Source organism: Ranitomeya variabilis, chromosome 3, assembly GCF_051348905.1.
Source record: "Ranitomeya variabilis isolate aRanVar5 chromosome 3, aRanVar5.hap1, whole genome shotgun sequence".
NCBI lineage: Eukaryota > Metazoa > Chordata > Amphibia > Anura > Dendrobatidae > Ranitomeya > Ranitomeya variabilis.
The window spans coordinates 484153171-484179086 of record NC_135234.1 but is presented as its reverse complement, the minus strand read 5'-3'; the positions used below and the strand labels follow the sequence as shown (position 1 = coordinate 484179086).

The 25916-nt window shown below is 43.8% G+C and overlaps 1 protein-coding gene across 2 annotated transcripts in view; it reads right to left on the bottom strand.

Moving 5' to 3' along the window:
* The window catches only part of SENP7 (SUMO specific peptidase 7), a 168080-nt gene that overhangs the window by 20759 nt on the left and 121405 nt on the right, over positions 1–25916 (bottom strand). For both annotated transcript variants that reach the window (XM_077296735.1, XM_077296736.1), the window contains exons 17-20: positions 22556–22749; positions 17772–17812; positions 12713–12750; positions 4347–4415 (exon numbers count right to left, since the gene is read on the bottom strand). In XM_077296735.1, the coding sequence (XP_077152850.1) occupies positions 4347–4415; positions 12713–12750; positions 17772–17812; positions 22556–22749 (342 nt within the window). The remainder of the gene's footprint in view (positions 1–4346; positions 4416–12712; positions 12751–17771; positions 17813–22555; positions 22750–25916) is intronic.

The window sequence follows — 25916 nt, the reverse complement described above, 5'->3', positions numbered from 1 at the left end:
TAAAAAGACAAGGGGAGTGGGGCTACTGACAAATTTTTCCCCAGTATGGCACAACGAAGTATTACCGGAATTTATTAAAATGGGGGAATTCAAAAATTGGAAGACATTGGGTATTCAATATATGGCCCAGATACAAGACGCACAGGGACTGACATCCTATGAGGCACTGCAGGAGGGCTATGGGTTACCGGAGGTCTGTAAGTTTCAATACAGACAGTTGAGACATGCCTACTTAGCACAGAGTAAAACAGTTAACATGGAGATTCATAAAGATATTCTGGTGGACTATGTTTGTGCGAAGGGTGGAACGAACGGGGTGGTTTCAGATATTTATAAAGATTTGTTATATACCTTTCTTAACAGATACCCGATTAAAGCCAAAGAGAAATGGGAGGAAGAGTTGGGAGGGATAGAGGAGGATAAATGGGAAGATATCATGGAATATATCCCCCAGTTGTCATTAAGTGAGCCAGGTAGACTCTCGCAAATATATGTGCTCCATAGAGTATATAGAACTCCGGATAGGCTGTATAAAGCCGGGTTGAGACAGACCTCTGAGTGTTCTAGGTGTCAGTCCGAGGGGGCAGGGATTCTTCACATGTTATGGCAATGTCCGAAGCTGAACTCATACTGGTTAGATGTTGGGGAAGCAATTGAGAAAACATATGGTTGTAAAACTGAAAGGGGCCCTGTGGTATGTATTTTGGGCTATGTGGAGGAGATCCGGGTGCAAAATCATCATAAACTGGCAATAGCCAGATTGTTGTATGTTGCGCGTAAATTAATTGCCAGACACTGGATAAGTGAAGAACAGCCGACATTGCGAGAATTTTGTAGACAGTTTGACATGGTTGTTAATATGGAAAAGGGTATTTATGAAAAAGAAAAAGTGTGAAAACCTTTGAAACACTGTGGAAACCGTGGATGGAGAGGAGCTGATTCCAATAGGGTGCTGTTCTAATATGTATGCAATGTATGCTATTGTCCCATTGCCGTTCATACATGTTTTAAGGGGGGGGGAGTAGGGGAGTAATTTGAAATATGTAAACATGTCTATTTTTGACAAAATTGCACTGGTTTGTTAATTTGAATACTATAAATAAAAAATGTATCTGATTTAAAAAAGAGGTGTTGCATGTGGTATCAGGGCTCCCAGCAAAGGAGGCCTACACCGATCTCTCACCCACATCATCTTACTGTGACGTTCAATTGAAAGCTGTAAATTCTGTCCCAGACCCCGATACCTCTTTCCTGGCTGATTGCTGCTGTTTCAAGCTACAAATTGTACTGTAGGTGAATTGAGGCCACTTTCATGGTGTCTGTCCCTCAATTGATGTGTTCTGGTAGCATTTGGGGCCATTATAAGGTGTCGTGCATGCATTTGTTTTTGGTTATGTTCGGCGAATATTCGACGAATTAATTGGCAAATATTGCAAATTTGGCGACCGTAATCCGAACCAAACATTGAAATATTCGCTCATCTCTACCTGTGGTAGGGTGTTCAAATACCCAGCATGTCAATTCATACTAAGTATTTTCCCCTGTTGAGATTAATAGGAAAGTTAAAATCTGAAACAAACACAGATTTTGATGCAGATGTGCTGCAAAACGCACAACTCATGAAAAAAAGATTGTGAAGTAAAAATAATGTATTTATATTTTTGTACTTCATCCCATGTGATCTGTGCAGCCTTTGTTGGGCTGCAGCTGTCACGAGACAAGATGTTATCAGAGGATAGAGGAGCATGTGAGGGAACCATAGAAGCATCAGGGAGGAAAATGTTATTTCACTTTTCAATCCGCATAAAGTCAAGAAGCATAATGGACCGACCAGACCACGGGTGCTCGGCCTACACACGATTGTTTTCTTCGTGACATGAGTAATGTCTTGGAAACATGTGGCTGAAAAGATGCTACCGAAACACATCTAGAAATGACACAATTATGAAGATTTACATTTTGGCATATCATTGCGACATTGTGAGGGATATGTCCTAGGACTTTCTTACTGACTCAAATGTAATCCACATTCCATCTTACTAAAGTGAATAAATATTAACAGATTTTGAAATCCAAAAATTGCCCACTGACTGATGGGATGTCTCAATGACCTCCACTTTAAAAGGGGTTGTCCAGTGAAAACAAATTATCACCTATTCACAAGATAGGTGATAACTTCTTGATCGGTGGAGGTCCTGCCACTAGGAGAAGAACTGGGAACTTTCATCTCTCTCTTTTAGAATGATGTTGCAACTACTGCTCCATTTGTGTTCTATGGGTCTGCCGAACGCGGCCCTTGGCTTTTAATTAGTGGACTGGCAGTCAGATGCCCGACATTCTGTGCCGTTTTGTAAAGAGAATAAAAGTTCCTAGTTGTGGATAAAAATTCCACGATCTGCTGATCCGTACTGGTCCAATCAGTCGGACACCAACGGATCCTTTGGATAGGTGATACCGTATATACTCGAGTATAAGCCGACCCGAGTATAAGCCGACCCCCCTAATTTTGCCACAAAAAACTGGGAAAACTTATTGACTCGAGTATAAGCCTAGGGTGGAAAATGCAACAGCTACCGGTGAATTTCAAAAATAAAAATAGATGCTCCATACTGTTCATTATGGCCCCATAGCTGTGCCATATAGTGCTCTGCACCATTATTGCCCCATAGCTGTGCCATATAGTGCTCTGCACCATTATTGCCCCATAGCTGTGCCATACAGTGCTCTGCACCATTACTGCCCCATAGCTGTGCCATATAGTGCTCTGCACCATTATTGCCCCATAGCTGTGCCATACAGTGCTCTGCACCATTACTGCCCCATAGCTGTGCCATATAGTGCTCTGCACCATTATTGCCCCATAGCTGTGCCATACAGTGCTCTGCACCATTACTGCCCCATAGCTGTGCCATATAGTGCTCTGCACCATTATTGCCCCATAGCTGTGCCATACAGTGCTCTGCACCATTACTGCCCCATAGCTGTGCCATATAGTGCTCTGCACCATTACTGCCCCATAGCTGTGCCATATAGTGCTCTGCACCATTATTGCCCCATAGCTGTGCCATACAGTGCTCTGCACCATTACTGCCCCATAGCTGTGCCATATAGTGCTCTGCACCATTATTGCCCCATAGCTGTGCCATACAGTGCTCTGCACCATTATTGCCCCATAGCTGTGCCATACAGTGCTCTGCACCATTACTGCCCCATAGCTGTGCCATATAGTGCTCTGCACCATTACTGCCCCATAGCTGTGCCATATAGTGCTCTGCACCATTACTGCCCCATAGCTGTGCCATATAGTGCTCTGCACCATTATTGCCCCATAGCTGTGCCATATAGTGCTCTGCACCATTATTGCCCCATAGCTCTGCCATATAATGCTCTGCACCGTCCATTATTGCCCCATAGCTGTGCTGCTGCTGCTGCAATAAAAATAATAAAACACATACTCACCTGTCTTGCTTGCAGCTTCTCGGCGCCATCTTCCCGGCGCCATCTTCCCGGCGCCTCCCTGCACTGACTGATCAGGCAGAGGGCGGCGCGCACACTATATGCGTCATCGCGCCCTCTGCCTGCAGTCAGTGAGGAGAGAGAGACGCCAGGAAGATGGAGACAGCGCCCGGCGTGTGGAACCAGGACAGGTGAATATGTCATACTTACCTGCTCCCGGCGTCCCGCTCCTTCCCCCTGCCTGTGTTCGGTGCCGCAGCCTCTTCCTCTGTCAGCGGTCACCGGCACCGCTTCATTAGAGAAATGAATAGGCGGCTCCGCCCCTATGGGAGGTGGAGCAGCCTATTCATTTCTCTAATGAGCGGTCCCACGTGACCGCTCAGGGGAAGAGGCTGCTGCACCCGGAGACCGTGGGACGGGCAGGGGGAGCGTCAGGATCGCCGGGACTAGGTAAGTATGCATCAGCGCCCTCTCCCCCTCACCCGCCGACCCTGCCACAGACCGTGACTCGAGTATAAGCCGAGGGGGCACTTTCAGCCCAAAAATTTGGGCTGAAAATCTCGGCTTATACTCGAGTATATACGGTAACTTGTTTTCATTTAACAACTCCTTTAAGGGCCTGGCTACACTACATCTTCAGTCTGAATGTTTTAAGTCTTACAGATTAATTTTAAATAATTCAAGCAAGTTTTGAGTTGCAATAGAAATAGTCCCTGAAAATGCCAGCTAGTCATATAAGTCTACTGTGATGTCTATAGTAAGATGGTGGATGTGTGGAAGGGAAGTAGTTTTGTGGCCATTTAACTGTATAACTGCATTGCTTTACTGCCTGCTTTGAAAACAATTGGTAGAGAGGAAAATAACAAAAATTAAATATTCAAGGCACTTACTCTCGTAAAACTTGTACAGTAGTTTGTACCGATCCAGTTTTTAGAGAATCAAAGATGAGTAGACATGATCTGTGTGAAAGAAAGATACATACTGTATGTCACATCTGCATTCTTATGGCACAAGTACACGGATATTACAATTTATTCAATGGGTTACTCCCACTTTATCAAATGATCACCACTTCGGTCGTCCATTGCTGCTGGACCAGAACAATGAAATCCCCTTACCTGTTATATTCATGGCACGTCCTATGATTAATAAGGCACAGTAACGTCATTACATTGCGGCACAATGCGTGCATGACTTTGCAGGGTCCTAATATCAGAAGAGGAGGAGGAATGCCTCAGGTAGTGGGAGATTTGCAATATCTTCTCCGCCGTCCATAATCCTGCAAATCTTATTGCTTAACAAGTACCTATCCTGTAGCTCCAAACACTGGAACATCCAATCGTCTCAAATGCAGCATGCAGTGCCACTACTCCATTCATTGCCCGAGCGATGTACTCAAATATTTTCAGCAGTGCAATAGGCAACGAAAGGAGCAGTTGTGTATATGAGGTCTTGTCTACACTCTAATAGGGCGTTTTGGAGTCCCATTCTAGATGAAGTCTCAGTAGTCGATGCCACTTCATCGTTAATAAGGTGGGGAGGGGGAACATCAGAAAGCAATTATCAGACAGTTGGCTGTCAAATCTGCTTGGCTTAAATATAGTTCACTACACAACCCCTTCTGAATCACTATGTTTCCCCCAGAAAAATACCACCACTTATGGCTCTCATGAGACCCCTGCTGCTAATCAGCACTGGCTTCACTCTCCTCTCCTACAAATATAATTGACATCTGAAGGAAGTGAGGCCAGTGGAGAGCCAGTGCAGGCACTGCTGTAACGGACCCGGCACCAGAGGTGAGTTAAAGTGTTATTATTTTACAGGGGGGAAACCTAGGGATTCAGAAAGCTTTGTCTGAATAGCGGAGGCGTGGTCCAAAGGCAAAGTCATTTTGCTCCTAACTCCCTTTTTGATGCTATAATAGAAGCTGCTTTCTAATATACTTGCTTTAAAAATTCCCTACCGTTCCCTAACTGCACTGTATAACAGCTATTGTAGTTTTTTCCATCCTTATTCTGTGAGGAAGATTCATTTGAGTATCCCAGTGCATGTTGGGACACTCAAAGAATCATCAGGGGGTCACTGTCACAGCCCCCTCCCTGAAATGAAGTGTCATCAGTGACGCTTGTTTCAGGGGTGGTGCTGTTCCTGCTGCCTCCCACTTGCGATGTGCGTGGCGTGCTGTCGCCCCTGTGTGCGCTCTGTTATCTTGGGAAAAAAAATACAATAGCTATTAAAAATTGTAGTTAGGTAACAGTAGGGTATTTTTAAAGCAAGTATATTAGAAAATTGCTTATATTATAGTATCAAACAGGGAGTTAGGAGCAAAATGACAGCCTTTGGACCACCCCTTTAACACTATATCATCAAGTGTGGTAAATAATGGAAAAATACCATATCATAAGGTGCACTTTGAAGCTCCAAACGTGAGAAAAGGTTGGATACTGGAGATGTTTCTAAGATGCAGGTAACATGAGTGAGTGATTGGATATAGGGAATAAAGGAAAGTTGTGTGTCAAATACGACCCCAAGACAGCAAGCGAGCTACTTGGGAGTTATGGTTGAACCACCCAAGGCAACTGCAATATCGGGTAGAAGTCAGTTACTAGACTAGAGGAAGGAAACACAAAAAGTTCAGTTTTGGAAAGATTCATTTTCAGATAGAGTGAGGACATGAGGTTACAGTCAATCCCTAGAATTTTGCATTAAGGTGGGGATATTGTCAGGAGAAGATGTGTACAATTGGGTGTCATCAGCATAGAGAAGTGCAGCGCCCAAGAGTCCTGGTCGTTGCAGTACTGTGGCTCCGCCGCTAAGGGGGGCTATGGTACGTCTGATGGCACTGAAGGAGTTCATCTGACCAGGTATCACATACACCAATACATTTCACAGTCGGGCCTCCAGGGGGAGCTAAGGGTGCTATTTATTAGGCCACTCCTCACCGTGTGGGTAAACTGGGGGTCAGGCAGGAAGTTAGTTCAGAAAGCTGACTGGGTTGGAACCAGGCAACACCTTGTGGCAGAGGGTGTTGTGGGGGAAGATTCGGTAGGGTCCCTGTCAGGTTTGGGACCCTGACAGAGGCCTGGCAACAAGAAAGAACGTCACGGGACCGTACCTGCTCAGCATAGCGGCGGTGCCCTAAGAAAGGATCAGAAGCGAGATATATTGTGCTGAGTGAGAAACGAGATCAAAGCAAGAAGGAGATTACCAGTAGGAGTCGTGCTGTAAGATCGAGGCAACATCCTACTGAGGCGCACAACCGGCGGCCGGAACGCCAAGGAAGTATTCATATATCTAGCTCCAAGCAATACTTCAAACCAACGGCAGGACAGTCAGTCACAGGCGGGCTGTCTCACCTAAATCACCTATGCAGACTTGGGGGGCAACCTGTGGAGAGGGGCGACTCTAGGGTCCCGGAAGAGCTCCAAGCCTACCCGTCATACGGGTGCGTCCCAACCATAACACCGGGAGGGACGGAGGATTAGCAGAACATCATCTAATCGAGTTGTTGTGAGGGAACACGAGAAACAGACACAACAGTTGTGGGGACTATCCCGTAAGCACAGCAGGGGAGGACCACAACACATAGCGCTAGCAGGAAGGCACAGATTTCCACCTGCAAGGAGAACTCTGGAAGTGCCATCGGACCGGCCAGACTTGCGCAGCCTGGTGAACCGTATTCCGGACTGAGGACCCAGAGACCTTCAGTAAAGAGGTAAAGAGACTGCAACCTGGTGTCCTCGTTATTTACTGCACCGCACCACCACCACTATCTACATCTATCACTGTACGCCCCTCAGCAGGGTCACGGACCGGGTCTAGCCACCGTGACAACCCCAGAGCAGAGACTCAGAGGCCCGGTACCGGGTACCCCTCGGCCCTGCGGCAGTGGGGGCGCTACAACTTGGCGTCACGAACAGGATCTACTTAAGCCTGAAGAATCGGGTCATGTGTGCCTTGGAACTGTGATTTATTATACTTGGACTGTGACTTATTGCAAAGACTGTGTGCTGCCATTTACCGCCAAAAGTCGCCGCCATTACAGCGCTAAGGAGAGCGCAGGAGAAGAAGAAGGGCGTGGAAGTGGGCGTGAACAAGCTGAAGAGCGCGAAAGACAATGGCCGCCCAGTCTAAACATTTTGGCCCCTTGAGGACGTGTCCGTCAGCAGCCGAGATCCGCCTCCTGATCCTCAATGGTGGGCAGAGACAAAGAAAACGAAACCGCCCACGAAGGAGAGAGCGGAAAAAGGACCAGGAAGAAGAAGTCAGCGACATGGAGGACGCCATGGCCAGCCGCCCGGAGCCGGAGCGTGGGGTCGGAGCCGAGGACTCCCCCAGCTACCCGGAGAGGCACCGCAGCCAGACCTCCACAGTTGACACTGACCTCCTGCAGACCGGAGCAGACGAGCTGATCCACCAATCCCGGCGGACGCCGCTGAGCACTGAGGCCGGGTGGAAGACGACCATCATCGGTAGCCTCACCAGACGCCTGTCGGCAGCCTCGCTTGGTCTGGATCAGGAAAGAAGGTCCAGCGCTCCGAAGCTGGAAAGCAAGGCCCTGCCGGAAAGCGAGACGCTGCAAGCAGAGATGACAACGCCGCAGCGCAAGGCCCTGCAACCAGCGTTCCAGATTCCAGCGGAGACGGAGCAGACCGGCACCGGAGGGACCGCATCTGAAGCAGGTATGAAGGACGACCCTGCCCTGACGACCGATACCACTCCGGTGACTGCTAGTGCCACAACTGCTGACTCCATTCCCGTGACTGATCTTGCAGCAGCCGCTACCTCTGCTGCAGCAAATGCCCATACTCAAGCTGCGCAGACCTCCATCGCTGCGCATGATTTAACCATACATGAAAGACGGATTAACGGTGTTTGTCCAGCACTGGGTGTAACCCTGGACCTCACTTTGCCCAGGCCAAGGAGGGTTAAGTGCCAGGTGCAGCCCTGGAAGCCGTCCAACTAAACCTCGGAAACCTGAATATGTAATTAGTTAACTGTTTGTTTCCCTGCTTTTTGCTGCTTTAAACCCGACTAGGGTTATTCTTAAAGGGATCCCTTCGTTTACCTGGGATCCCTATTGCTTTTCATTTTTGCTTTTATTTTCATTTTTGTTTTTGTTCCACAATGTTATCAAGAACTGCTGAATCATGAACAATGCATGATACAAACTTCTTGTACATAGTTGCACCTTCTTAAAGGTGCTCCCTACTGGTTTTATATAAAAGACGGACTCTTTGCGAAGATACGGTTATTGGAACTTGTACTGGAGTCCTTGCTGCATACGGACTTGCAGCTTGAAAAGTTGCACTACCTCATAGAGACTTGGTCCCCTCTTAAAGGGGATGTTCATCGATAGCACTTAAGGAATGATGATGCTTTGAAAGAAGAAGTAATAATGTTGATATGTGAAAGTTAAATGTAACCAATTAGTTAATTGTAAGAAATGTTCAATAATGTTAATAGAAGGATGAGGACAGGAAGTGAACCCGTAGGGGTTAGTGGTGAGTCCTCTTAGGAGCCATATAGGGATGGCTCAGTAATCTCCAACTGAAAGAAAAACATGTTCTATACTGTGTATAGTAGTGGAAGGACAGAAGGCTCGGGCTGAAAGGAGCGGTCCTGTAATAGAAAGGAGAGGCAGTAGGTCTGGAGCCGTTAGGACAGGCGGTCCTGCAGACGTAAAGTAGGAGAATGTAGCACAGTTGCTTAAGCCTTATAATGTGTTATAAGAAGGTCTTTAGTGGATTCAGAGTGTACATCCTTAACCCCTTCACCCCCGGAGCTTTTTCCGTTTTTCCGTTTTCGTTTTTCGCTCCCCTCCTTCCCAGAGCCATAACTTTTTTATTTTTCCGTCAATTTGGCCATGTGAGGGCTTATTTTTTGCGGGACAAGTTGTACTTTTGAACGACATTATTGGTTTTAGCATGTCGTGTACTAGAAAACGGGAAAAAAATTCCAAGTGCAGTGAAATTGCAAAAAAAGTGCAATCCCACACTTGTTTTTTGCTTGCCTATTTTGCTAGGTTCACTAAATGCTAAAACTGACCTGCCATTATGATTCTCCAGGTCAGTACGAGTTCATAGACACCTAACATGACTAGGTTATTTTTCACCTAAGTGGTGAAAAAAAATTCCAAACTTTGCAAAAAACAAAACAAAACAAAACTGCGCCATTTTCCGATACCCGTAGCGTCTCCATTTTTCGTGATCTGGGGTCAGGTGAGGGCTTATTTTTTGCGTGCCGAGCTGGCGTTTTTAATGATAGCATTTTGGTGTAGATACGTTCTTTTGATCGCCCGTTATTGCATTTTAATGCAATGTCGTGGCGACCAAAAAAACGTAAATCTGGCGTTTCGAATTTTTTTCTCATTACGCCATTTAGCGATCAGGTTAATGCTTTTTTTTTATTGATAGATCGGGCGATTCTGAACGCGGCGATACCAAATATGTGTAGGTTGGGGTTTTTTTTTATTGATTTATTTTGATTGGGGCGAAAGGGGGGTGATTTAAACTTTTATATTTTTTTTATTTTTTTCACATTTTTAAAAACTTTTTTTTTTTACTTTTGCCATGCTTCTATAGCCTCCATGGGAGGCTAGAAGCAGGCACAGCCCGATCGGCTCTGCTACATAACAGCGATCATAAGATCGCTGCTATATAGCAGAATTGCAGGTGTGCTGTGAGCGCCGACCACAGGGGGGCGCTCACAGCCACCGGCAATCAGTAACCATAGAGGTCTCAAGGACCTCTATGGTTACAATGGAGGAGCATCGCCGACCCCCGATCATGTGACGGGGGTCGGCGATGCGCTCATATCCGGCCGCACGGCCGGATGCGGTAGTTAAATGCCGCTGTCTGCGTTTGACAGCGGCATTTAACTAGTTAATAGCGGCGGGTGATCGCGATATCACCCGCAGCTATTGCGCGCACATGTCAGCTGTAAAAAACAGCTGACATGTCGCGACTTTGATGTGCGCTCACCGCCGGAGCGCACATCAAAGCGGGGGTCCCGACATGTGACGTACTATTCCGTCACATGTCGGGAAGGGGTTAAAGGCAATGTTGAATTAATGTTTAAAAATTTTGCACTTAGTAGAGTACCCGGTTGGGTAAGAAAAGTTATTTGAAAGTATTTAACCATGTTTGTAACGTTTAAGTGTCCTCACCTCCCATAAAGGGAAGCTCTGTTCAAATATGCTTATTGTTATTGCACTCACAAAAATTGTATGTCTTTTTGCTGACATGTATTGTTGTTTTCTTTCCAGTCCCGGAGTACTGGATTTAACCGGGGGGGAGTGCAGCGCCCCAGAGTCCTGGTCGTTGCAGTACTGTGGCTCCGCCGCTAAGGGGGGCTATGGTACGTCTGATGGCACTGAAGGAGTTCATCTGACCAGGTATCACATACACCAATACATTTCACAGTCGGGCCTCCAGGGGGAGCTAAGGGTGCTATTTATTAGGCCACTCCTCACCGTGTGGGTAAACTGGGGGTCAGGCAGGAAGTTAGTTCAGAAAGCTGACTGGGTTGGAACCAGGCAACACCTTGTGGCAGAGGGTGTTGTGGGGGAAGATTTGGTAGGGTCCCTGTCAGGTTTGGGACCCTGACAGAGGCGTGGCAACAACAAAGAACGTCACGGGACCGTGCCTGCTCAGCATAGCAGCGGTGCCCTAAGAAAGGATCAGAAGCGAGATATATTGTGCTGAGTGAGAAACGAGATCAAAGCAAGAAGGAGATTACCAGTAGGAGTCGTGCTGTAAGATCGAGGCAACATCCTACTGAGGCGCACAACCGGCGGCCGGAACGCCGAGGAAGTATTCATATATCTAGCTCCAAGCAATACTTCAAACCAACGGCAGGACAGTCAGTCACAGGCGGGCTGTCTCACCTAAATCACCTATGCAGACTTGGGGGGCAACCTGTGGAGAGGGGCGACTCTAGGGTCCCGGAAGAGCTCCGAGCCTACCCGTCATACGGGTGCGTCCCAACCATAACACCGGGAGGGACGGAGGATTAGCAGTACATCATCTAATCGAGTTGTTGTGAGGGAACACGAGAAACAGACACAACAGTTGTGGGGACTATCCCGTAAGCACAGCAGGGGAGGACCACAACACATAGCGCTAGCAGGAAGGCACAGATTTCCACCTGCAAGGAGAACTCTGGAGGTGCCATCGGACCGGCCGGACTTGCGCAGCCTGGTGAACCGTATTCCGGACTGAGGACCCAGAGACCTTCAGTAAAGAGACTGCAACCTGGTGTCCTCGTTATTTACTGCACCGCACCACCACCACTATCTACATCTATCACTGTACGCCCCTCAGCAGGGTCACGGACCGGGTCTAGCCACCGTGACAACCCCAGAGCAGAGACTCAGAGGCCCGGTACCGGGTACCCCTCGGCCCTGCGGCAGTGGGGGCGCTACAGATGATACTGTAAACTAAATCTGCTAATGGTTAGTCAAATAGGGGCAGTGTATAGAGAGAAGAGGAGGGGGCCTAGAACTGAGCCCTGAGGAACCCCGATAGAGTAAGATTAAAGGAGTAAGGGCCGGTAAAAGATGTAGAAAAGGAGAGATCAGGTAGGTAGTATGAGAACCAAGAGAAAATGATGTCCTTGAGGCCGATAGAGGAGCATAATGAGGAGGAGCTGGTGATACACAGTGTCAAATGAAGCAGAGAGATCCAGGAGAATCAGCAGGGAATAGTGGATTTTGCTGTTTGGAGACTGTTTGGAGACTTTAGTGCGGGCAGTTTCAATAGTGTGAAGAAATAAGGAATATATAAGAAAAATGTGAATTTCTCTGGTGTAATACATCAGATCACAGATATCAAGGTATCATTTATTCCCACTTTCTATAACCTGTATTGCCATATAGACTGTTTAGGAAGGTTCATCCTATTGACTGATTCCTTTTAAGAACTCTTGAGGAAAAAAAACAAAACAAAAGAAACATGATTTAGGTAGGATCACAGTTAAAAAGACTAATACATTACTGTATAAACTTCTGAACATAAGGAGCTGAAATTGTCATCACCATATGGTGAAAGGGGATTAGTCAAGTCAGGAATCTTCTTGTCTTTGTTAATATTAACCATGTCTCTTTCAATCATAGGCAAAAAAAGGCTTTGTTTAACATGGTCAAAACAGCAATTAAAAAGAATGTTTCATAAATCAACTTTTTATAGCTATGTAAAAAAATGTCTAGTTCAGACAAAACTGTACATATATGTAAGTTAGCAGAATTACTGTTTACCTTTTACAGAGTTTACCAAGGTCCTTGTCTTTGTGTTTCTGACAAGAAAAAAACCCCACAAAACATTAAAGAGTTATTCTCGAAATCATAGTATTATCATAGTGTATGCATACATGTACTCTGTTGTACTAATTTAACTTATTTTTTAGTATGCGACAATTTGCACATATCAGCCCCAAAGTGTTTTCCTCTAGGCTCCAGTTGACATTGAAAGCTTTCTGGTACAGTTCTAGAGACCCCGGTCGATCCGCACGGTGCATCATCTCTAAGCGGGTTACCTGACAGCATAGTTATGCTTTGGGACTTGTCTAGAACTGAGCTTCTATGGTTAGGGATGCTGGAAATGACAAGCACTTCCAGTGTGAGTCCCTGCATAGAGATGAAAGGAGAGCTATACTGCACGATCTACTGCAGAATGGGGCTCTGTGTAGAGGGGCCAAGAGGGTATACTGCAGGATAGGTCTATATACAGGGTCTGAAAGGAAATATATACTATTGGATGGGATTCTGTATACAGAGGCTGAGATTATTTGAGTTGTGTTTATTGTCTGCTGCTAAAAAAAAAATATATTTAGAATTGAGAGCCCTCAGTGGTTGATACCTTTTTATGGCTAACTGAAAAGATGGTAACAAATTGCAAGCTTTCGAGACTACACAGGTCTCTTCATCAGGCATAGACTAATAGAAATTCTGAAGAATCACATATTTATGCCCAACACGGCCCAGAAAAATGCCATAGTGACGTGAAGCAGAATTACCATTATCTATATATATAATTGTCTAAGGGGTACTTCCGTTTTTCTGTCTGCAACTTCCGTCACGGAAATCCCACGTCGCTGATTGGTCTCGCCAGCTGCCTGTCATGGCTGCTGCGACCAATCAGCGACGGGCACAGTCTGATTAGTCCCTCCCTACTCCCCTGCAGTCAGTGCCCGGCGCCCGCTCCATACTCCCCTCCAGTCATTGCTCACACAGGGTTAATGCCAGCGGTAACGGACCGCATTATGGCATGGGTAACGCACTCCGTTACAGCTGCTATTAACCCTGTGTGTCCCCAACTTTTTACTATTGATGCTGCCTATGCAGGGCTGTGTTATATACTGCGTAGGCTGCGTTACATACTACATGGCTGCTATATACTGCGTGGGCTGTGCTATATACTATGTGGGCAATGTTATATACTGTGTGGGCTGTGTTATATACTGTGTGGGCTGTGCTATATACTACGTGCCCTGTGTTATATACTGCGTGGCCTGTGTTATATACTACGTCGCCTGTGTTATATACTACGTGGCTGCTATATACTGCGTGAGCTGTGTTATATACTGTTTGGGCTGTGTTATTTACTGCGTGGCCACCGTTATATACTGTGTGGGCTGTATTAACGCATCGGGTATTCTACAATATGTATGTATATAGCAGCCACATAGTATATAGCACAGGCCACGTAGTATTTGTCTGCTATATACTACATGGCTCCTATATACTACGTGGCCTGTGCTATATACTATGTGGCTGCTATATACATACATATTCTAGAATACCCGATGCGTTAGAATCGGGCCACCATCTAGTGTGAGTGATAAACAGTTATGTCCATAAATATTGAAACAGTTCATAGATAAGGAGTGTGAATGTTTTATGGTCCTCTGAATGGGTCTGGTTATGTGTTATGATGACCCCACACAGTCTGATGAGCAAAATCCTTAATTGATGTAAAAAGACATAAATCCATGCGACACATTCATTCCTGCACTGAGAGTGTCAAAGGTCATCATCAGCTTATATTCCCAGACTCTTCTGTCTCTCTGAGATTTGAAGTTACCTTTTAATACAAGTAATTTCATGTCCATAATGCTATGATCGGGGAGACAAAAATGTATTGCCACAGGTCCATTCTTTTTTCTCTTATTGTATGGCGATGAGAGTTCATCCTTGTTCTCAGTTTCTGCCCTGTCTCCCCTACATACGGAGCCCCAGTTGGACATTTAGTACAAATAATTAAGCATACCACATGTACACGTCCTGATGTGAATTGGTGATCTTCATCTTGTCCGTGGTCATTATAAATGGACAGGTTTTACATTTTTTTCTGGTTGCAAGTAAAGGTTCCTGCAGCTGTTGGAGAGGACAGGGAGCTTCTGACAATGATACTTCTTAGATTTGGGGGCTGCCTAAAACACACTAGTGGGGGGTCTGGAAAAATGGATTGTAAGCGGGCATCTTTCTGTAGCAAAGGTTGTAAATTCTGTGCAGCTCCCCTTAGCACCTCCAGATTTGGATTGCAGATGACTACTAGAGGCACCCGATTATTTTCTTCTTTAGCTTTGTAATGTAGCAGGTGATTCCTTGATATTCTAGTTGCTCTTGTAAGTTGGTTTTGAATTGTTCTTCGATGGTAGCCCTGATTCAAAAAGGTCTTTCTTTGGCGACCATTCAGAGGGCCATAAAACATTCACACTCCTATGAACTGTTCCAATACTTATGGAAATAACTGTTTATCACTCACATAATGGTAATTCTGCTTCATGTCCCCTGTCTTTATCTATGGCATTTTTCTGTGCTGTGTTGTGCATAGGTGATTCTTCAGAATTTCTATTAGTCTATGTCTGATGAAGAGACCTGAGTAGTCTCGACAGCTTTCAATTTGTTACCATCTTTTCAGTTAGCCATTAAAAAGGTATCAACCACTGAGGACTCTCAATTCTAATTATTTTTCTGCTCTGTTGATTCATATGACAGATTATCTTCTGCCATATGCATTAATGCAGCAGCATTTGCAGTTTTGCAAAACTGATCATTGAGCAGTAGGCAAAAAACACAATTCAACTAATCTTGACTCTTCACTACTGTTGTGGAGAGTTCAGCTCTACTAGAACCAACTAACAATGATGTAACACCACACTGCAGATGTACTGATGTAGATGGCAAAAGATTAAAATCGGTCAAGCAGGGAACTGCTGAGAGTGCACAGAAGCATAAAGTGAATTCTACACTTAGATTATCTTGATAACTCAGAAATTTGGGGCTTGTCAGGAGCACACAAGAGGGGGGTTTGCAGCACTGAGAAACAAGGGCTGTTTGGAAATATAGAATGAGCAGATAAGAATAGGACCACCCGTTCTACCATGTGAAGCTGGATGTACAGAGAAGCAATGTAAAGACACAAACATACAATAAAAAAAACTTAATGTTGGGTTTAATCTGTGTAATAACAATAAGCATGCATTTATTGTGCTTTGTGAATAACCTGTAAGCATACCAGGCCTTTTTTTAGAACTATCCTCAATCATGAACTTACAATATGACATACATACATACAGTTGTGCTCAAAAGTTCACATACCCCAGAAGAATTTTTGCTTTCTTGGCTTTTTTTCAGAAAATATGAATGATAGCATCAAAACACTTTTCCACTCATGGTAAGTGGTTGGGTGAAGCCATTTATTGTCAAATGACAATTGTCAAAACAACCCAAAACATCCAAATGACCCTGATCAAAAGTTTACATACCCTGGTGATTTGGGCCTGATAACATGCTCAGAAGTTGACACAAATGGGTTTGAATGGCTACTAAAGGTAACATCCTCACCTGTGACCTTGTGATCAGTGTGTGCGCATAAAAGCTGAGTGAGTTTCTGGGATCCAGACAGACTCTTGCATCTTTCATCCAGCCACTGACGTTTCTGGATTGTGAGTCATGGGGAAAGCAAAAGAATTGTCAATGGATCTATGGGAAAAGGTAGTTGAACTGTGTAAAACAGGAAATGGATACAAAAAGATATCCAAGGAATTGATAATGCCAGTCCACAGCATTCAAACTGTGATTAACAAATGGAAAATCAGGAGGTCTGTAAAAACAAAATGACGGTCAGATAGACCAACAAAAACAGCTGTCAGGAAAATTGTTTGGGATGCAAAGAAAAACCCACAAATAACATCAGCTGAAATACAGAACTCTCTGAAAATTAGCAGTGTGGCTGTTTCAAGATGCACAATAAGGAGTCACTTGAAGAAAAATGAGCTGCATGGTCGAGTTGCTAGAAGAAACCCATTACTGAGCAAATGCCACAAAGTATCCTCACCTACAATATGCAAAACAGCACAGAGACAAGCCTCTAAATGTCTGGAACAAGGTAATTTGGAGTGATGAGACCAAAATTGAACTTTTTGGCCTCAACCATAAACGTTACATTTCGAGAGAGGTCAACAAGGCCTATAGGAACACCATTCCTACTGTAAAGCACGGAGGTGGATCGCTGATTTTTTGGGGATGCGTGAGCTACAAAGGCACAGGAAACTTGGTCAAAGTTGAAGGAAAGACGAATGCAGCACATTATCAGCAAATACTGTAGGCAAATTTGCACTCATCAGCCCGGAAGCTGCGCAAGGGACGTACTTGGACGTTACAACATGACAACGACCCAAAATACAAGGCCAAGTTGACCTGTCATTGGTTACAGCAGAACAAAGTGAAGGTTCTGGAGTGGCCATCTCAGTCTCCTGACCTCAATATCATTGAGCCACTCTGGGGAGATCTTAAGTGCACAGTTCGTGCTAAACAGCCCAGGAATTTACAGGAACTGGAGGCTTTTTGCCAAGAAGAGAGGACAGCTTCACCATCTGAGAAAATAAAGAACCTCATCCACAACTACCAAAAAAGACTTCAAGCTGTCATTGATACTAGAGGGGGCAATACACAGTATTAAGAAATGGTGTGTGTAAACTTTTGATCAGGGTCATTTGGATGTTTTGTGTTGTCATTATGATTTAAAAAGAGAAAACACTAAGTAGTTTGACAATAAATGGCTTCACCCATCCACTAAACATGAGTGGAGAAAAAGTTTTGGCGTTATTATTCATTTTCTCTGAAAAAAGGCCAAGAAAGCAAAAATTCTGCCGGGATATGTAAACTATTGAGCACAACTGTACTTCCATCTGGTCATATAGTAGTAATGTAAATGTGGTCGCGCAATGGCACTCAATGAAATTTGCTGAAATATTAAAGCACATTTCTTGTGCTGAATTTGGCAAGACCGTAAAAACAAAACAAAACTTACCGAATGTTTAGGGTCGCAGCTTGGTTCCAAACTAGTAGATTCTAAAACATAAGAAAATGACATACTAAGAAGCATTTTGCCAACAACTGCAAGGTATACATACATGCCTTAAAAAACAGGCAGGGAGATGGATCCGCTTTCTCACATAACTCTTAATGTCAGTCATTACAAATGGCTTAAAGGGTTGTTTCATCATAGATATTGGAAGCATGTCATAGTATGTACAGTATGTAAACAGTAGCTACTCAAAGTATAGAAATAATTTTAATACAATGATACCATGACGGCATGTTTGCCAAAACACATCAACCCATTCCTGACATTGCAATTTTCCATTTCTGTTCTTTCCATCTCTTTTGCAAAAGCCATAACAATTTATCTTTATATTGAAAGAGTCATATGAGGGCTTTTTTTTTTGCAAGACAAGTTTTTGTTTTGAATAGCACCATTTATTTTATTACATAGTGCACTGAAAACGGGAAAAAAATTCCAAGTACAGTGATATTGCAGGAAAAAAAAACTAAATTCCACAATCGCTTTTTGGGTTTCATTTTTACAGTATTCATTGTTTAGTAAAAATGACTTGTGAATATGATTCTCCAGGTCTCGAAGAAGAGATACTTGGCTGTCCAAATAACGTAGCAAATTATTATTTTCATCCCTAAGACATGAACCTTCATCTGACATGGCTTGCAACAAGAGCAAAAGGATGTATGGGATAGGGCAGTGATGGCGAACCTATGGCACGCATGCCACAGGGGGCATGCAGAGCCCTCTCTGTGGGCACGCATGCCAGGCCTGCCTCCGCACACACTCCACTCCCTTCCGATGTTCAAATGTATTTGCGCCTTTTAGACGCTAATACATTCAAACCAGGTGCGGGGAACCTGCAGCCCGCAGGCAAGTCCCCTGAATCCGCAATGCTCGGGCCGCAGTCGTATCCTGCCAGATGCCGGCCCACAGCGTTCATTACAGAACGCTGCCTGCACATGAATGATGAAGTCATCGGGGTGGGCGGGGTTAGCGCCCAATGCGCTCCCGTCCTCCTGTCCCGGATGAGGAGCTTGCTGCCAGAGTCCAGAGCGATCTCTGTGCAGCCAGCTCTGTACCTGTGTGCTGGTGGTTTCTGTGCCCGCAGCTCTGTGCCTTTCTGCTGGTGATCTGTGCCCCTCAACTATGTGCCCCCTGTGATCTCTGTGCCCCCCCAGATAGAGTTTGTGCATTTTGCAGAGGGTTAGTGTGTGTATGTATTTTGCAGAGGGTTAGTGTGTGTGTATGTGTGTGTGCGCGTGTGTGTATGTGTGCGTGCGCGTGTGTGTGTGTGTGTGTGCGTGTGTGCGTGCGTGCGTGCAAGGGGGAGAATTTTGAAGGTCTTCTGTGATGTGATGTTAAATTGCCGTATTGGCACTTTCTGATTAAACAAGTGGGTATTGGGTTGCCATTTCGGCACTTGGTCACTAAAAGGTTCGTTATCACTGGGATAGGGTATCAGCGCAGTGGAGTGGCGAACCGAATCGCCTGGTGCTAGGCGCTTACTGTTGCAATCCGTATCAGATGAAGGCCCATGTCTAAGGGTACTGTCACACTCTGCAACTTTCCAACGATCACGACCAGCGATACGACCTGGCCGTGATCGTTGGGAAGTCGTTGTGTGGTCGCTGGGGAGCTGTCACACAGACAGCTCTCCAGCGACCAACGATGCCGAAGGCCCCGGGTAACCAGGGTAAACATCGGGTTACTAAGCGCAGGGCCGCGCTTAGTAACCCGATGTTTACCCTGGTTACCATCGTAAAAGTAAAAAAAAAAACAAACAGTACATACTCACATTCCGGTGTCCGTCAGGTCCCTTGCAGTCTGCTTCCCGCTCTGACTGAGTGCCGCCGTAAAGTGAAAGCAGAGCGCAGCGGTGACGTCACCGCTGTGATCTGCTCTTACTTTCCGGCCGGCAGTCAGTCAGAGCGGGAAGCAGACTGCAAGGGACCTGACGGACACCGGAATGTGAGTATGTACGTTTTTTTTTTTTTTACTTTTACGATGGTAACCAGGGTAAACATCGGGTTACTAAGCGCGGCCCTGCGCTTAGTAACCCGATGTTTACCCTGGTTACAAGCGAACGCATCGTTGGATCGGTGTCACACACACCGATCCAACGATGACAGCGGGAGATCCAGCGCCGAAAGAAAGTTCCAAACGATCTGCAACGACGTACGATTCTCAGCAGGGTCCCTGATCGCTGCTGCGTGTCAGACACAGCGATATCGTATGGATATCGCTGGAACGTCACGGATCGTACCGTCGTAGCGACAAAAGTGCCACTGTGAGACAGTACCCTAAGGGCCAAAACGTCACTGACTCACTAATTGGATTGCCTGAATAAAGATTTGCTACGTTATCTGAAGTGCCAAGTATATCTTAACTTCTTCATGTACAAGGGTTGTAACCCTTCTTGAGCACTCAATCTTTTCCTTCAAGAGTGCCGTATACCTACTATTATATTGTAAGATTACAGCAATACCTAAACATGTAAGTTGTATTTTTTAGAGAGGTGAAAAAACATTTGGAAATTTATTTAAAAATATTACAATGTTTTGCTAATGTTGCAATTTTCTGACCCATAATGTTTACATTTTACATTTGATGGAGCTTGATTTTTGTCTAACTACCTAATGTTTTTTATTGATACCAGTTTGGGGTGGATATGTTTTGAAAGCTTCTCACTGTTTTTATTCGTTGAGTTGTAGCGATAAAAAAAAAAAAACTCGCCATTGGGATAATTAATCTTATATTTTGACAAACACATCACTATTTTTTATTTTTTTTTGCGTTAAAAGTAAAGAAAAAGTGGGCGATTCACACTTTTGCATATTTTTTTTAAAAAAGCTCTGCCATGCGCCCAAACGGTGGTTACCCCCCCCACATATGAGGTATCAGCGTACTCAGGACAAATTGCACAACAAGTTTTGGGGTCCAATTTCTCCTGTTACCCTTGGGAAAATACAAAACTGGGGGCTAAAAAATTATTTTTGTGGAAAAAAAAAAGAATTTTTATTTTCACGGCTCTGCGTTATAAACTGTAGTGAAACACTTGGGGGTTCAAAGCTCTCACAACACATCTAGATAAGATCCTTAGGGGGTCTACTTTCCAAAATGGTGTCACTTGTGGGGGGTTTCAATGTTTAGTCACATCAGGGGCTCTCCAAATGCAACATGGCGTCCCATCTCAATTCCAGCTAATTTTGCATTGAAAAGTCACACGGCGCTCCTTCCCTTCCGAGCTTTGCCATGCACCCAAACAGTGGTTTACCCCCACATATGGGGTATCAGCGTACTGAGGACAAATTGCACAACAACGTTTGGGGTACAATATCTTCTGGTAACCTTGGTAAAGAGTAAAACAAATTTTTTTTTTTTAAACATTCCAAAAATTCCTGTGAAACACCTGAAGGGTTAATAAACTTCTTGAATGTGGTTTTGAGCACCTTGAGGGGTGCAGTTTTTAGAATGGTGACACACTTGGGTATTTTCTATCATATAGACCCCTCAAAATGACTTCAAATGTGACGTGGTCCCTAAAAAAAATGGTGTTGTAAAAATGAGAAATTGCTGGTCAACTTTTAACCCTTATAACTCCCTAACAAAAAAAAAAATTTGTTTCCAAAATTGTGCTGATGTAAAGTAGACATGTGGGAAATGTTACTTATTAAGTATTTTGTGTGACATATCTCTGTGATTTAAGGGCATAAAAATTCAAAGTTGGAAAATTGCGAAATTTTCTAAATTTTCGCCAAATTTCCGTTTTTTTCACAAATAAGCGCAGGTAATATCAAAGAAATTTTACCACTATCATGAAGTACAATGTATCAAGAGAAAACAGTGTCAGAATCACCGGGATCCGTTGAAGTGTTCCAGAGTTATAACCTCATAAAGGGACAGTGGTCAGAATTGTAAAAATTGGCCCGGTCATTAACGTGCAAACCAACCCTCGGGGCTTAAGGAGTTAACCCCTTCACGACCTTGGGATTTTCCATTTTTGCGATTTAATTTGTTGCTCCACTTCTTCCCAGCGCCATAACTTTTTTATTTTTCCTTTATAAAACCAGGTTAGGTCTTGTTTTTTGCTGGACAAGTTGTACTTTTAAATGGCACAATTTATTTTCCCATATAGCGTACTAGAAAACAGGAAAACATTTCCAAGTGTGATGAAATTGCAAAAAAAAAGTGCAATTCCACAATTATTATTATTGTTTTTTTACAATGTTCACTAAATGCTAAAACTGAACTGTCATTATGTTTCTCCAGGTCATTACGAGTTCGCAGATACCAAACATGTATAAGTACTTTAAGTGGTGAAAAAAAATTCTAAAGTTCTTAAAAAATAAATAAAAATGGGGCCATTTTCCGATACCTGTTGTGTCTCCATTTTTTGGAATCTGGGCTGGGTGATGGCTTACTTTTTAAGTACTGAGCTGACATTTTTATTAATACCATTTTGGGGTAGATACAATGTTTTGATCGCCTGGTATTGCATGGGGGGCTTCAGCAGAGCCTGCTGTTAGTGGCAGAACCTGGTTTTGCATCACAGCCATTATCTGCTGGCAATGACGCAAGCTGTCCGTTTCTGAGCTTGCATCAAAGACTAAGACTCCAGATATGATGTACCAGTACATCAAATGTCGGGATGAGGTTAAACATCTTGATATGAAGTCAACAAACACTGTCCCAAAAACCTAGCAAGCAGCACAGGCAGCTATCAGCGGACAAATAATAAAAAGCAGAGTAAATACCTTCAGACTCACTGTTGCTTCCTTCTCCAATAATTTCCTCTTTCTTTGACAAACGGTCATTGAATATAATGACTGACCCACTACCAGAATCGTCTCTTTTTTTAGTATCCTGAAAGGCACTGGGTTCCTTTCGGTCTTCATAAATAGTTTTTTCCAGCCAGGGAAAACATATTACTGCGAGATACCAGTGGGAACTGAAGAAGAAAAGATAATGAGTATTACTAATGTATTACTCCTGAACACACTGCAAAACGTCCAATGGTGTAAGAAGTGAAAAAAGGGACAGCCACATACATTAACAGATCAAAATCATTAATACAGGAGATATTTTTCCTCTTCTATAACATGCATGCTTGCATTTACTAAGCTTTTGTTTATCTTCTTAATGTTTGTTCCAGAACAACAAAAGGTTTAGTATGCATGCAGAAAACTAATAAATGTTTGCACTGCCCCTGCCCTAATACACTATAAAGAAGAGATACCCAGTGTAGTTCTGTTATCTTTAGAACTCTTGTAATTCCTTGTGACAGGAGCTGCTCCTCACTGCTCACCCCTCCATCTGGGATATTATTGCAGTGTTCAGCTTGTCTCCTGATAATAGCTTATTCTCTGCATAGAACATGGTGCATGGGCACACACCCTTTTCTCAGGCTGGCTGTTACTCACAGGGAATAGCTGCACACCGGTGAGTGATATGTAATGTCCTTTAACCCCTTTACGACCAGAGGTATTTTCATTTTTGCTATTTCGTATTTTGCTCCCCTTCTTCCAAGAGCCATAACTTTTTTATTTGTCGGTCAAGTTCAATTCCACAGTTGTTTATTTTTTGTTTTGTTTTTAACCATGTTCACTAAATGCTAAAACTGATCCGCCATTATGATTCTTCAGGTCATTACAAGTTCATAGACACCAAACATGTCTAGGTTCTTTTTTATTTAAGTGGAGGAAACAAATCCAGAATTTGGCACAAATTTCTTAAAAAATGCCTAGAATTGAGAGTCCTCAGTGGTTGATACCTTTTAATGGCTAACTAAAAAGATGGTAACAAATTGCAAGCTTTCGAGACTACACAGGTCTCTTCATCAGGCATAGACTAATACAAATTCTGAAGAATCACATATTTAAAGCACAACATAGCACAGAAAAAAAAAAACATAGATAAGACAGGTGGCATGAAGCAGAATTACTATGAGTGATAAACAGTTATGTCCATAAATGTTGGGCCAGTTCTTAGATAAGGAATGTTTTATTGTCCTCTGATTGGGGTCTCTGTTGTGATGACCCCTCATAGTCTGAGGGGCAAGTTCCTTAGTTGATGTAAAAAGACAAATCCATGCGACACATTCATTCCACCACTAAGACAGTCAAAGGTCGTCATCAGTTTATATTCCCAGACTCTTTTGTCTCTCTGAGTTTTGAAGTTACCTTTCAACACAAGCCATTAAAAGGTATCAACCACTGAGGACTCTCAATTCTAAACATTTTTCTATCTACTGGCTAACACGGTACCAAGATATATATCTTTCCTGTGTTAAAAAATGCCGGCATTTTCTGTGATCTGGGGCTGGGTGAGGGCTTATTTTTTGCGGCCCGAACTGACATTTTTATTGATACCATTTAGGTGTAGAAAAGATCTTTTGAACGCCCATTATTGCTTTTTATATTGCTTTTTTATATTGATAGATCGGGCGATTCTGAACGCAACGATACCAAATATGTGTGTGTGTATATATATATATATATATATATATATATATATATATATATATATATATATATATATGTATATACATATACACACACACACACACACACACACAGTGGGGCAAAAAAGTATTTAGTCATTCAGCAATAGTGCAAGTTCCACCACTTAAAAAGATGAGAGGCGTCTGTAATTTACATCATAGGTAGACCTCAACTATGGGAGACAAACTGAGAAAAAAAAATCCAGAAAATCACATTGTTTTTTTATCATTTTATTTGCATATTATGGTGGAAAATAAGTATTTGGTCAGAAACAAAATTTAATCTCAATACTTTGTAATATATCCTTTGTTGGCAATGACAGAGGTCAAACGTTTTCTGTAAGTCTTCACAAGGTTGCCACACACTGTTGTTGGTATGTTGGCCCATTCCTCCATGCAGATCTCCTCTAGAACAGTGATGTTTTTGGCTTTTCGCTTGGCAACACGGACTTTCAACTCCCTCCAAAGGTTTTCTATAGGGTTGAGATCTGGAGACTGGCTAGGCCACTCCAGGACCTTGAAATGCTTCTTACGAAGCCACTCCTTCGTTGCCCTGGCGGTGTGCTTTGGATCATTGTCATGTTGAAAGACCCAGCCACGTTTCATCTTCAATGCCCTTCATGTTGGAAGGAGGTTTGCACTCAAAATCACACGATACATGGCCCCATTCATTCTTTCATGTACCCGGATCAGTCGTCCTGGCCCCTTTGCAGAGAAACAGCCCCAAAGCATGATGTTTCCACCACTATGCTTTACAGTAGGTATGGTGTTTGATGGATGCAACTCAGTATTCTTTTTCCTCCAAACACGACAAGTTGTGTTTCTACCAAACAGTTCCAGTTTGGTTTCATCAGACCATAGGACATTCTCCCAAAACTCCTCTGGATCATCCAAATGCTCTCTAGCAAACTTCAGACGGGCCCGGACATGTACTGGCTTAAGCAGTGGGACACGTCTGGCACTGCAGGATCTGAGTCCATGGTGGCGTAGTGTGTTACTTATGGTAGGCCTTGTTACATTGGTCCCAGCTCTCTGCAGTTCATTCACTAGGTCCCCCCGCGTGGTTCTGGGATTTTTGCTCACCGTTCTTGTGATCATTCTGACCCCACGGGGTGGGATTTTGCGTCGAGCCCCAGATTGAGGGAGATTATCAGTGGTCTTGAATGTCTTCCATTTTCTAATTATTGCTCCCACTGTTGATTTCTTCACTCCAAGCTGGTTGGATATTGCAGATTCAGTCTTCCCAGCCTGGTGCAGGGCTACAATTTTGTTTCTGGTGTCCTTTGACAGCTCTTTGGTCTTCACCATAGTGGAGTTTGGAGTCAGACTGTTTGAGGGTGTGCACAGGTGTCTTTTTATACTGATAACAAGTGCCATTACTACAGGTAATGAGTGGAGGAAAGAGGAGACTCTTAAAGAAGAAGTTACAGGTCTGTGAGAGCCAGAAATCTTGATTGTTTGTTTCTGACCAAATACTTATTTTCCACCATAATATGCAAATAAAATGATAAAAAAAACAGACAATGTGATTTTCTGGATTTTTATTTCTCAGTTTGTCTCCCATAGTTGAGGTCTACCTATGATGTAAATTACAGACGCCTCATCTTTTTAAGTGG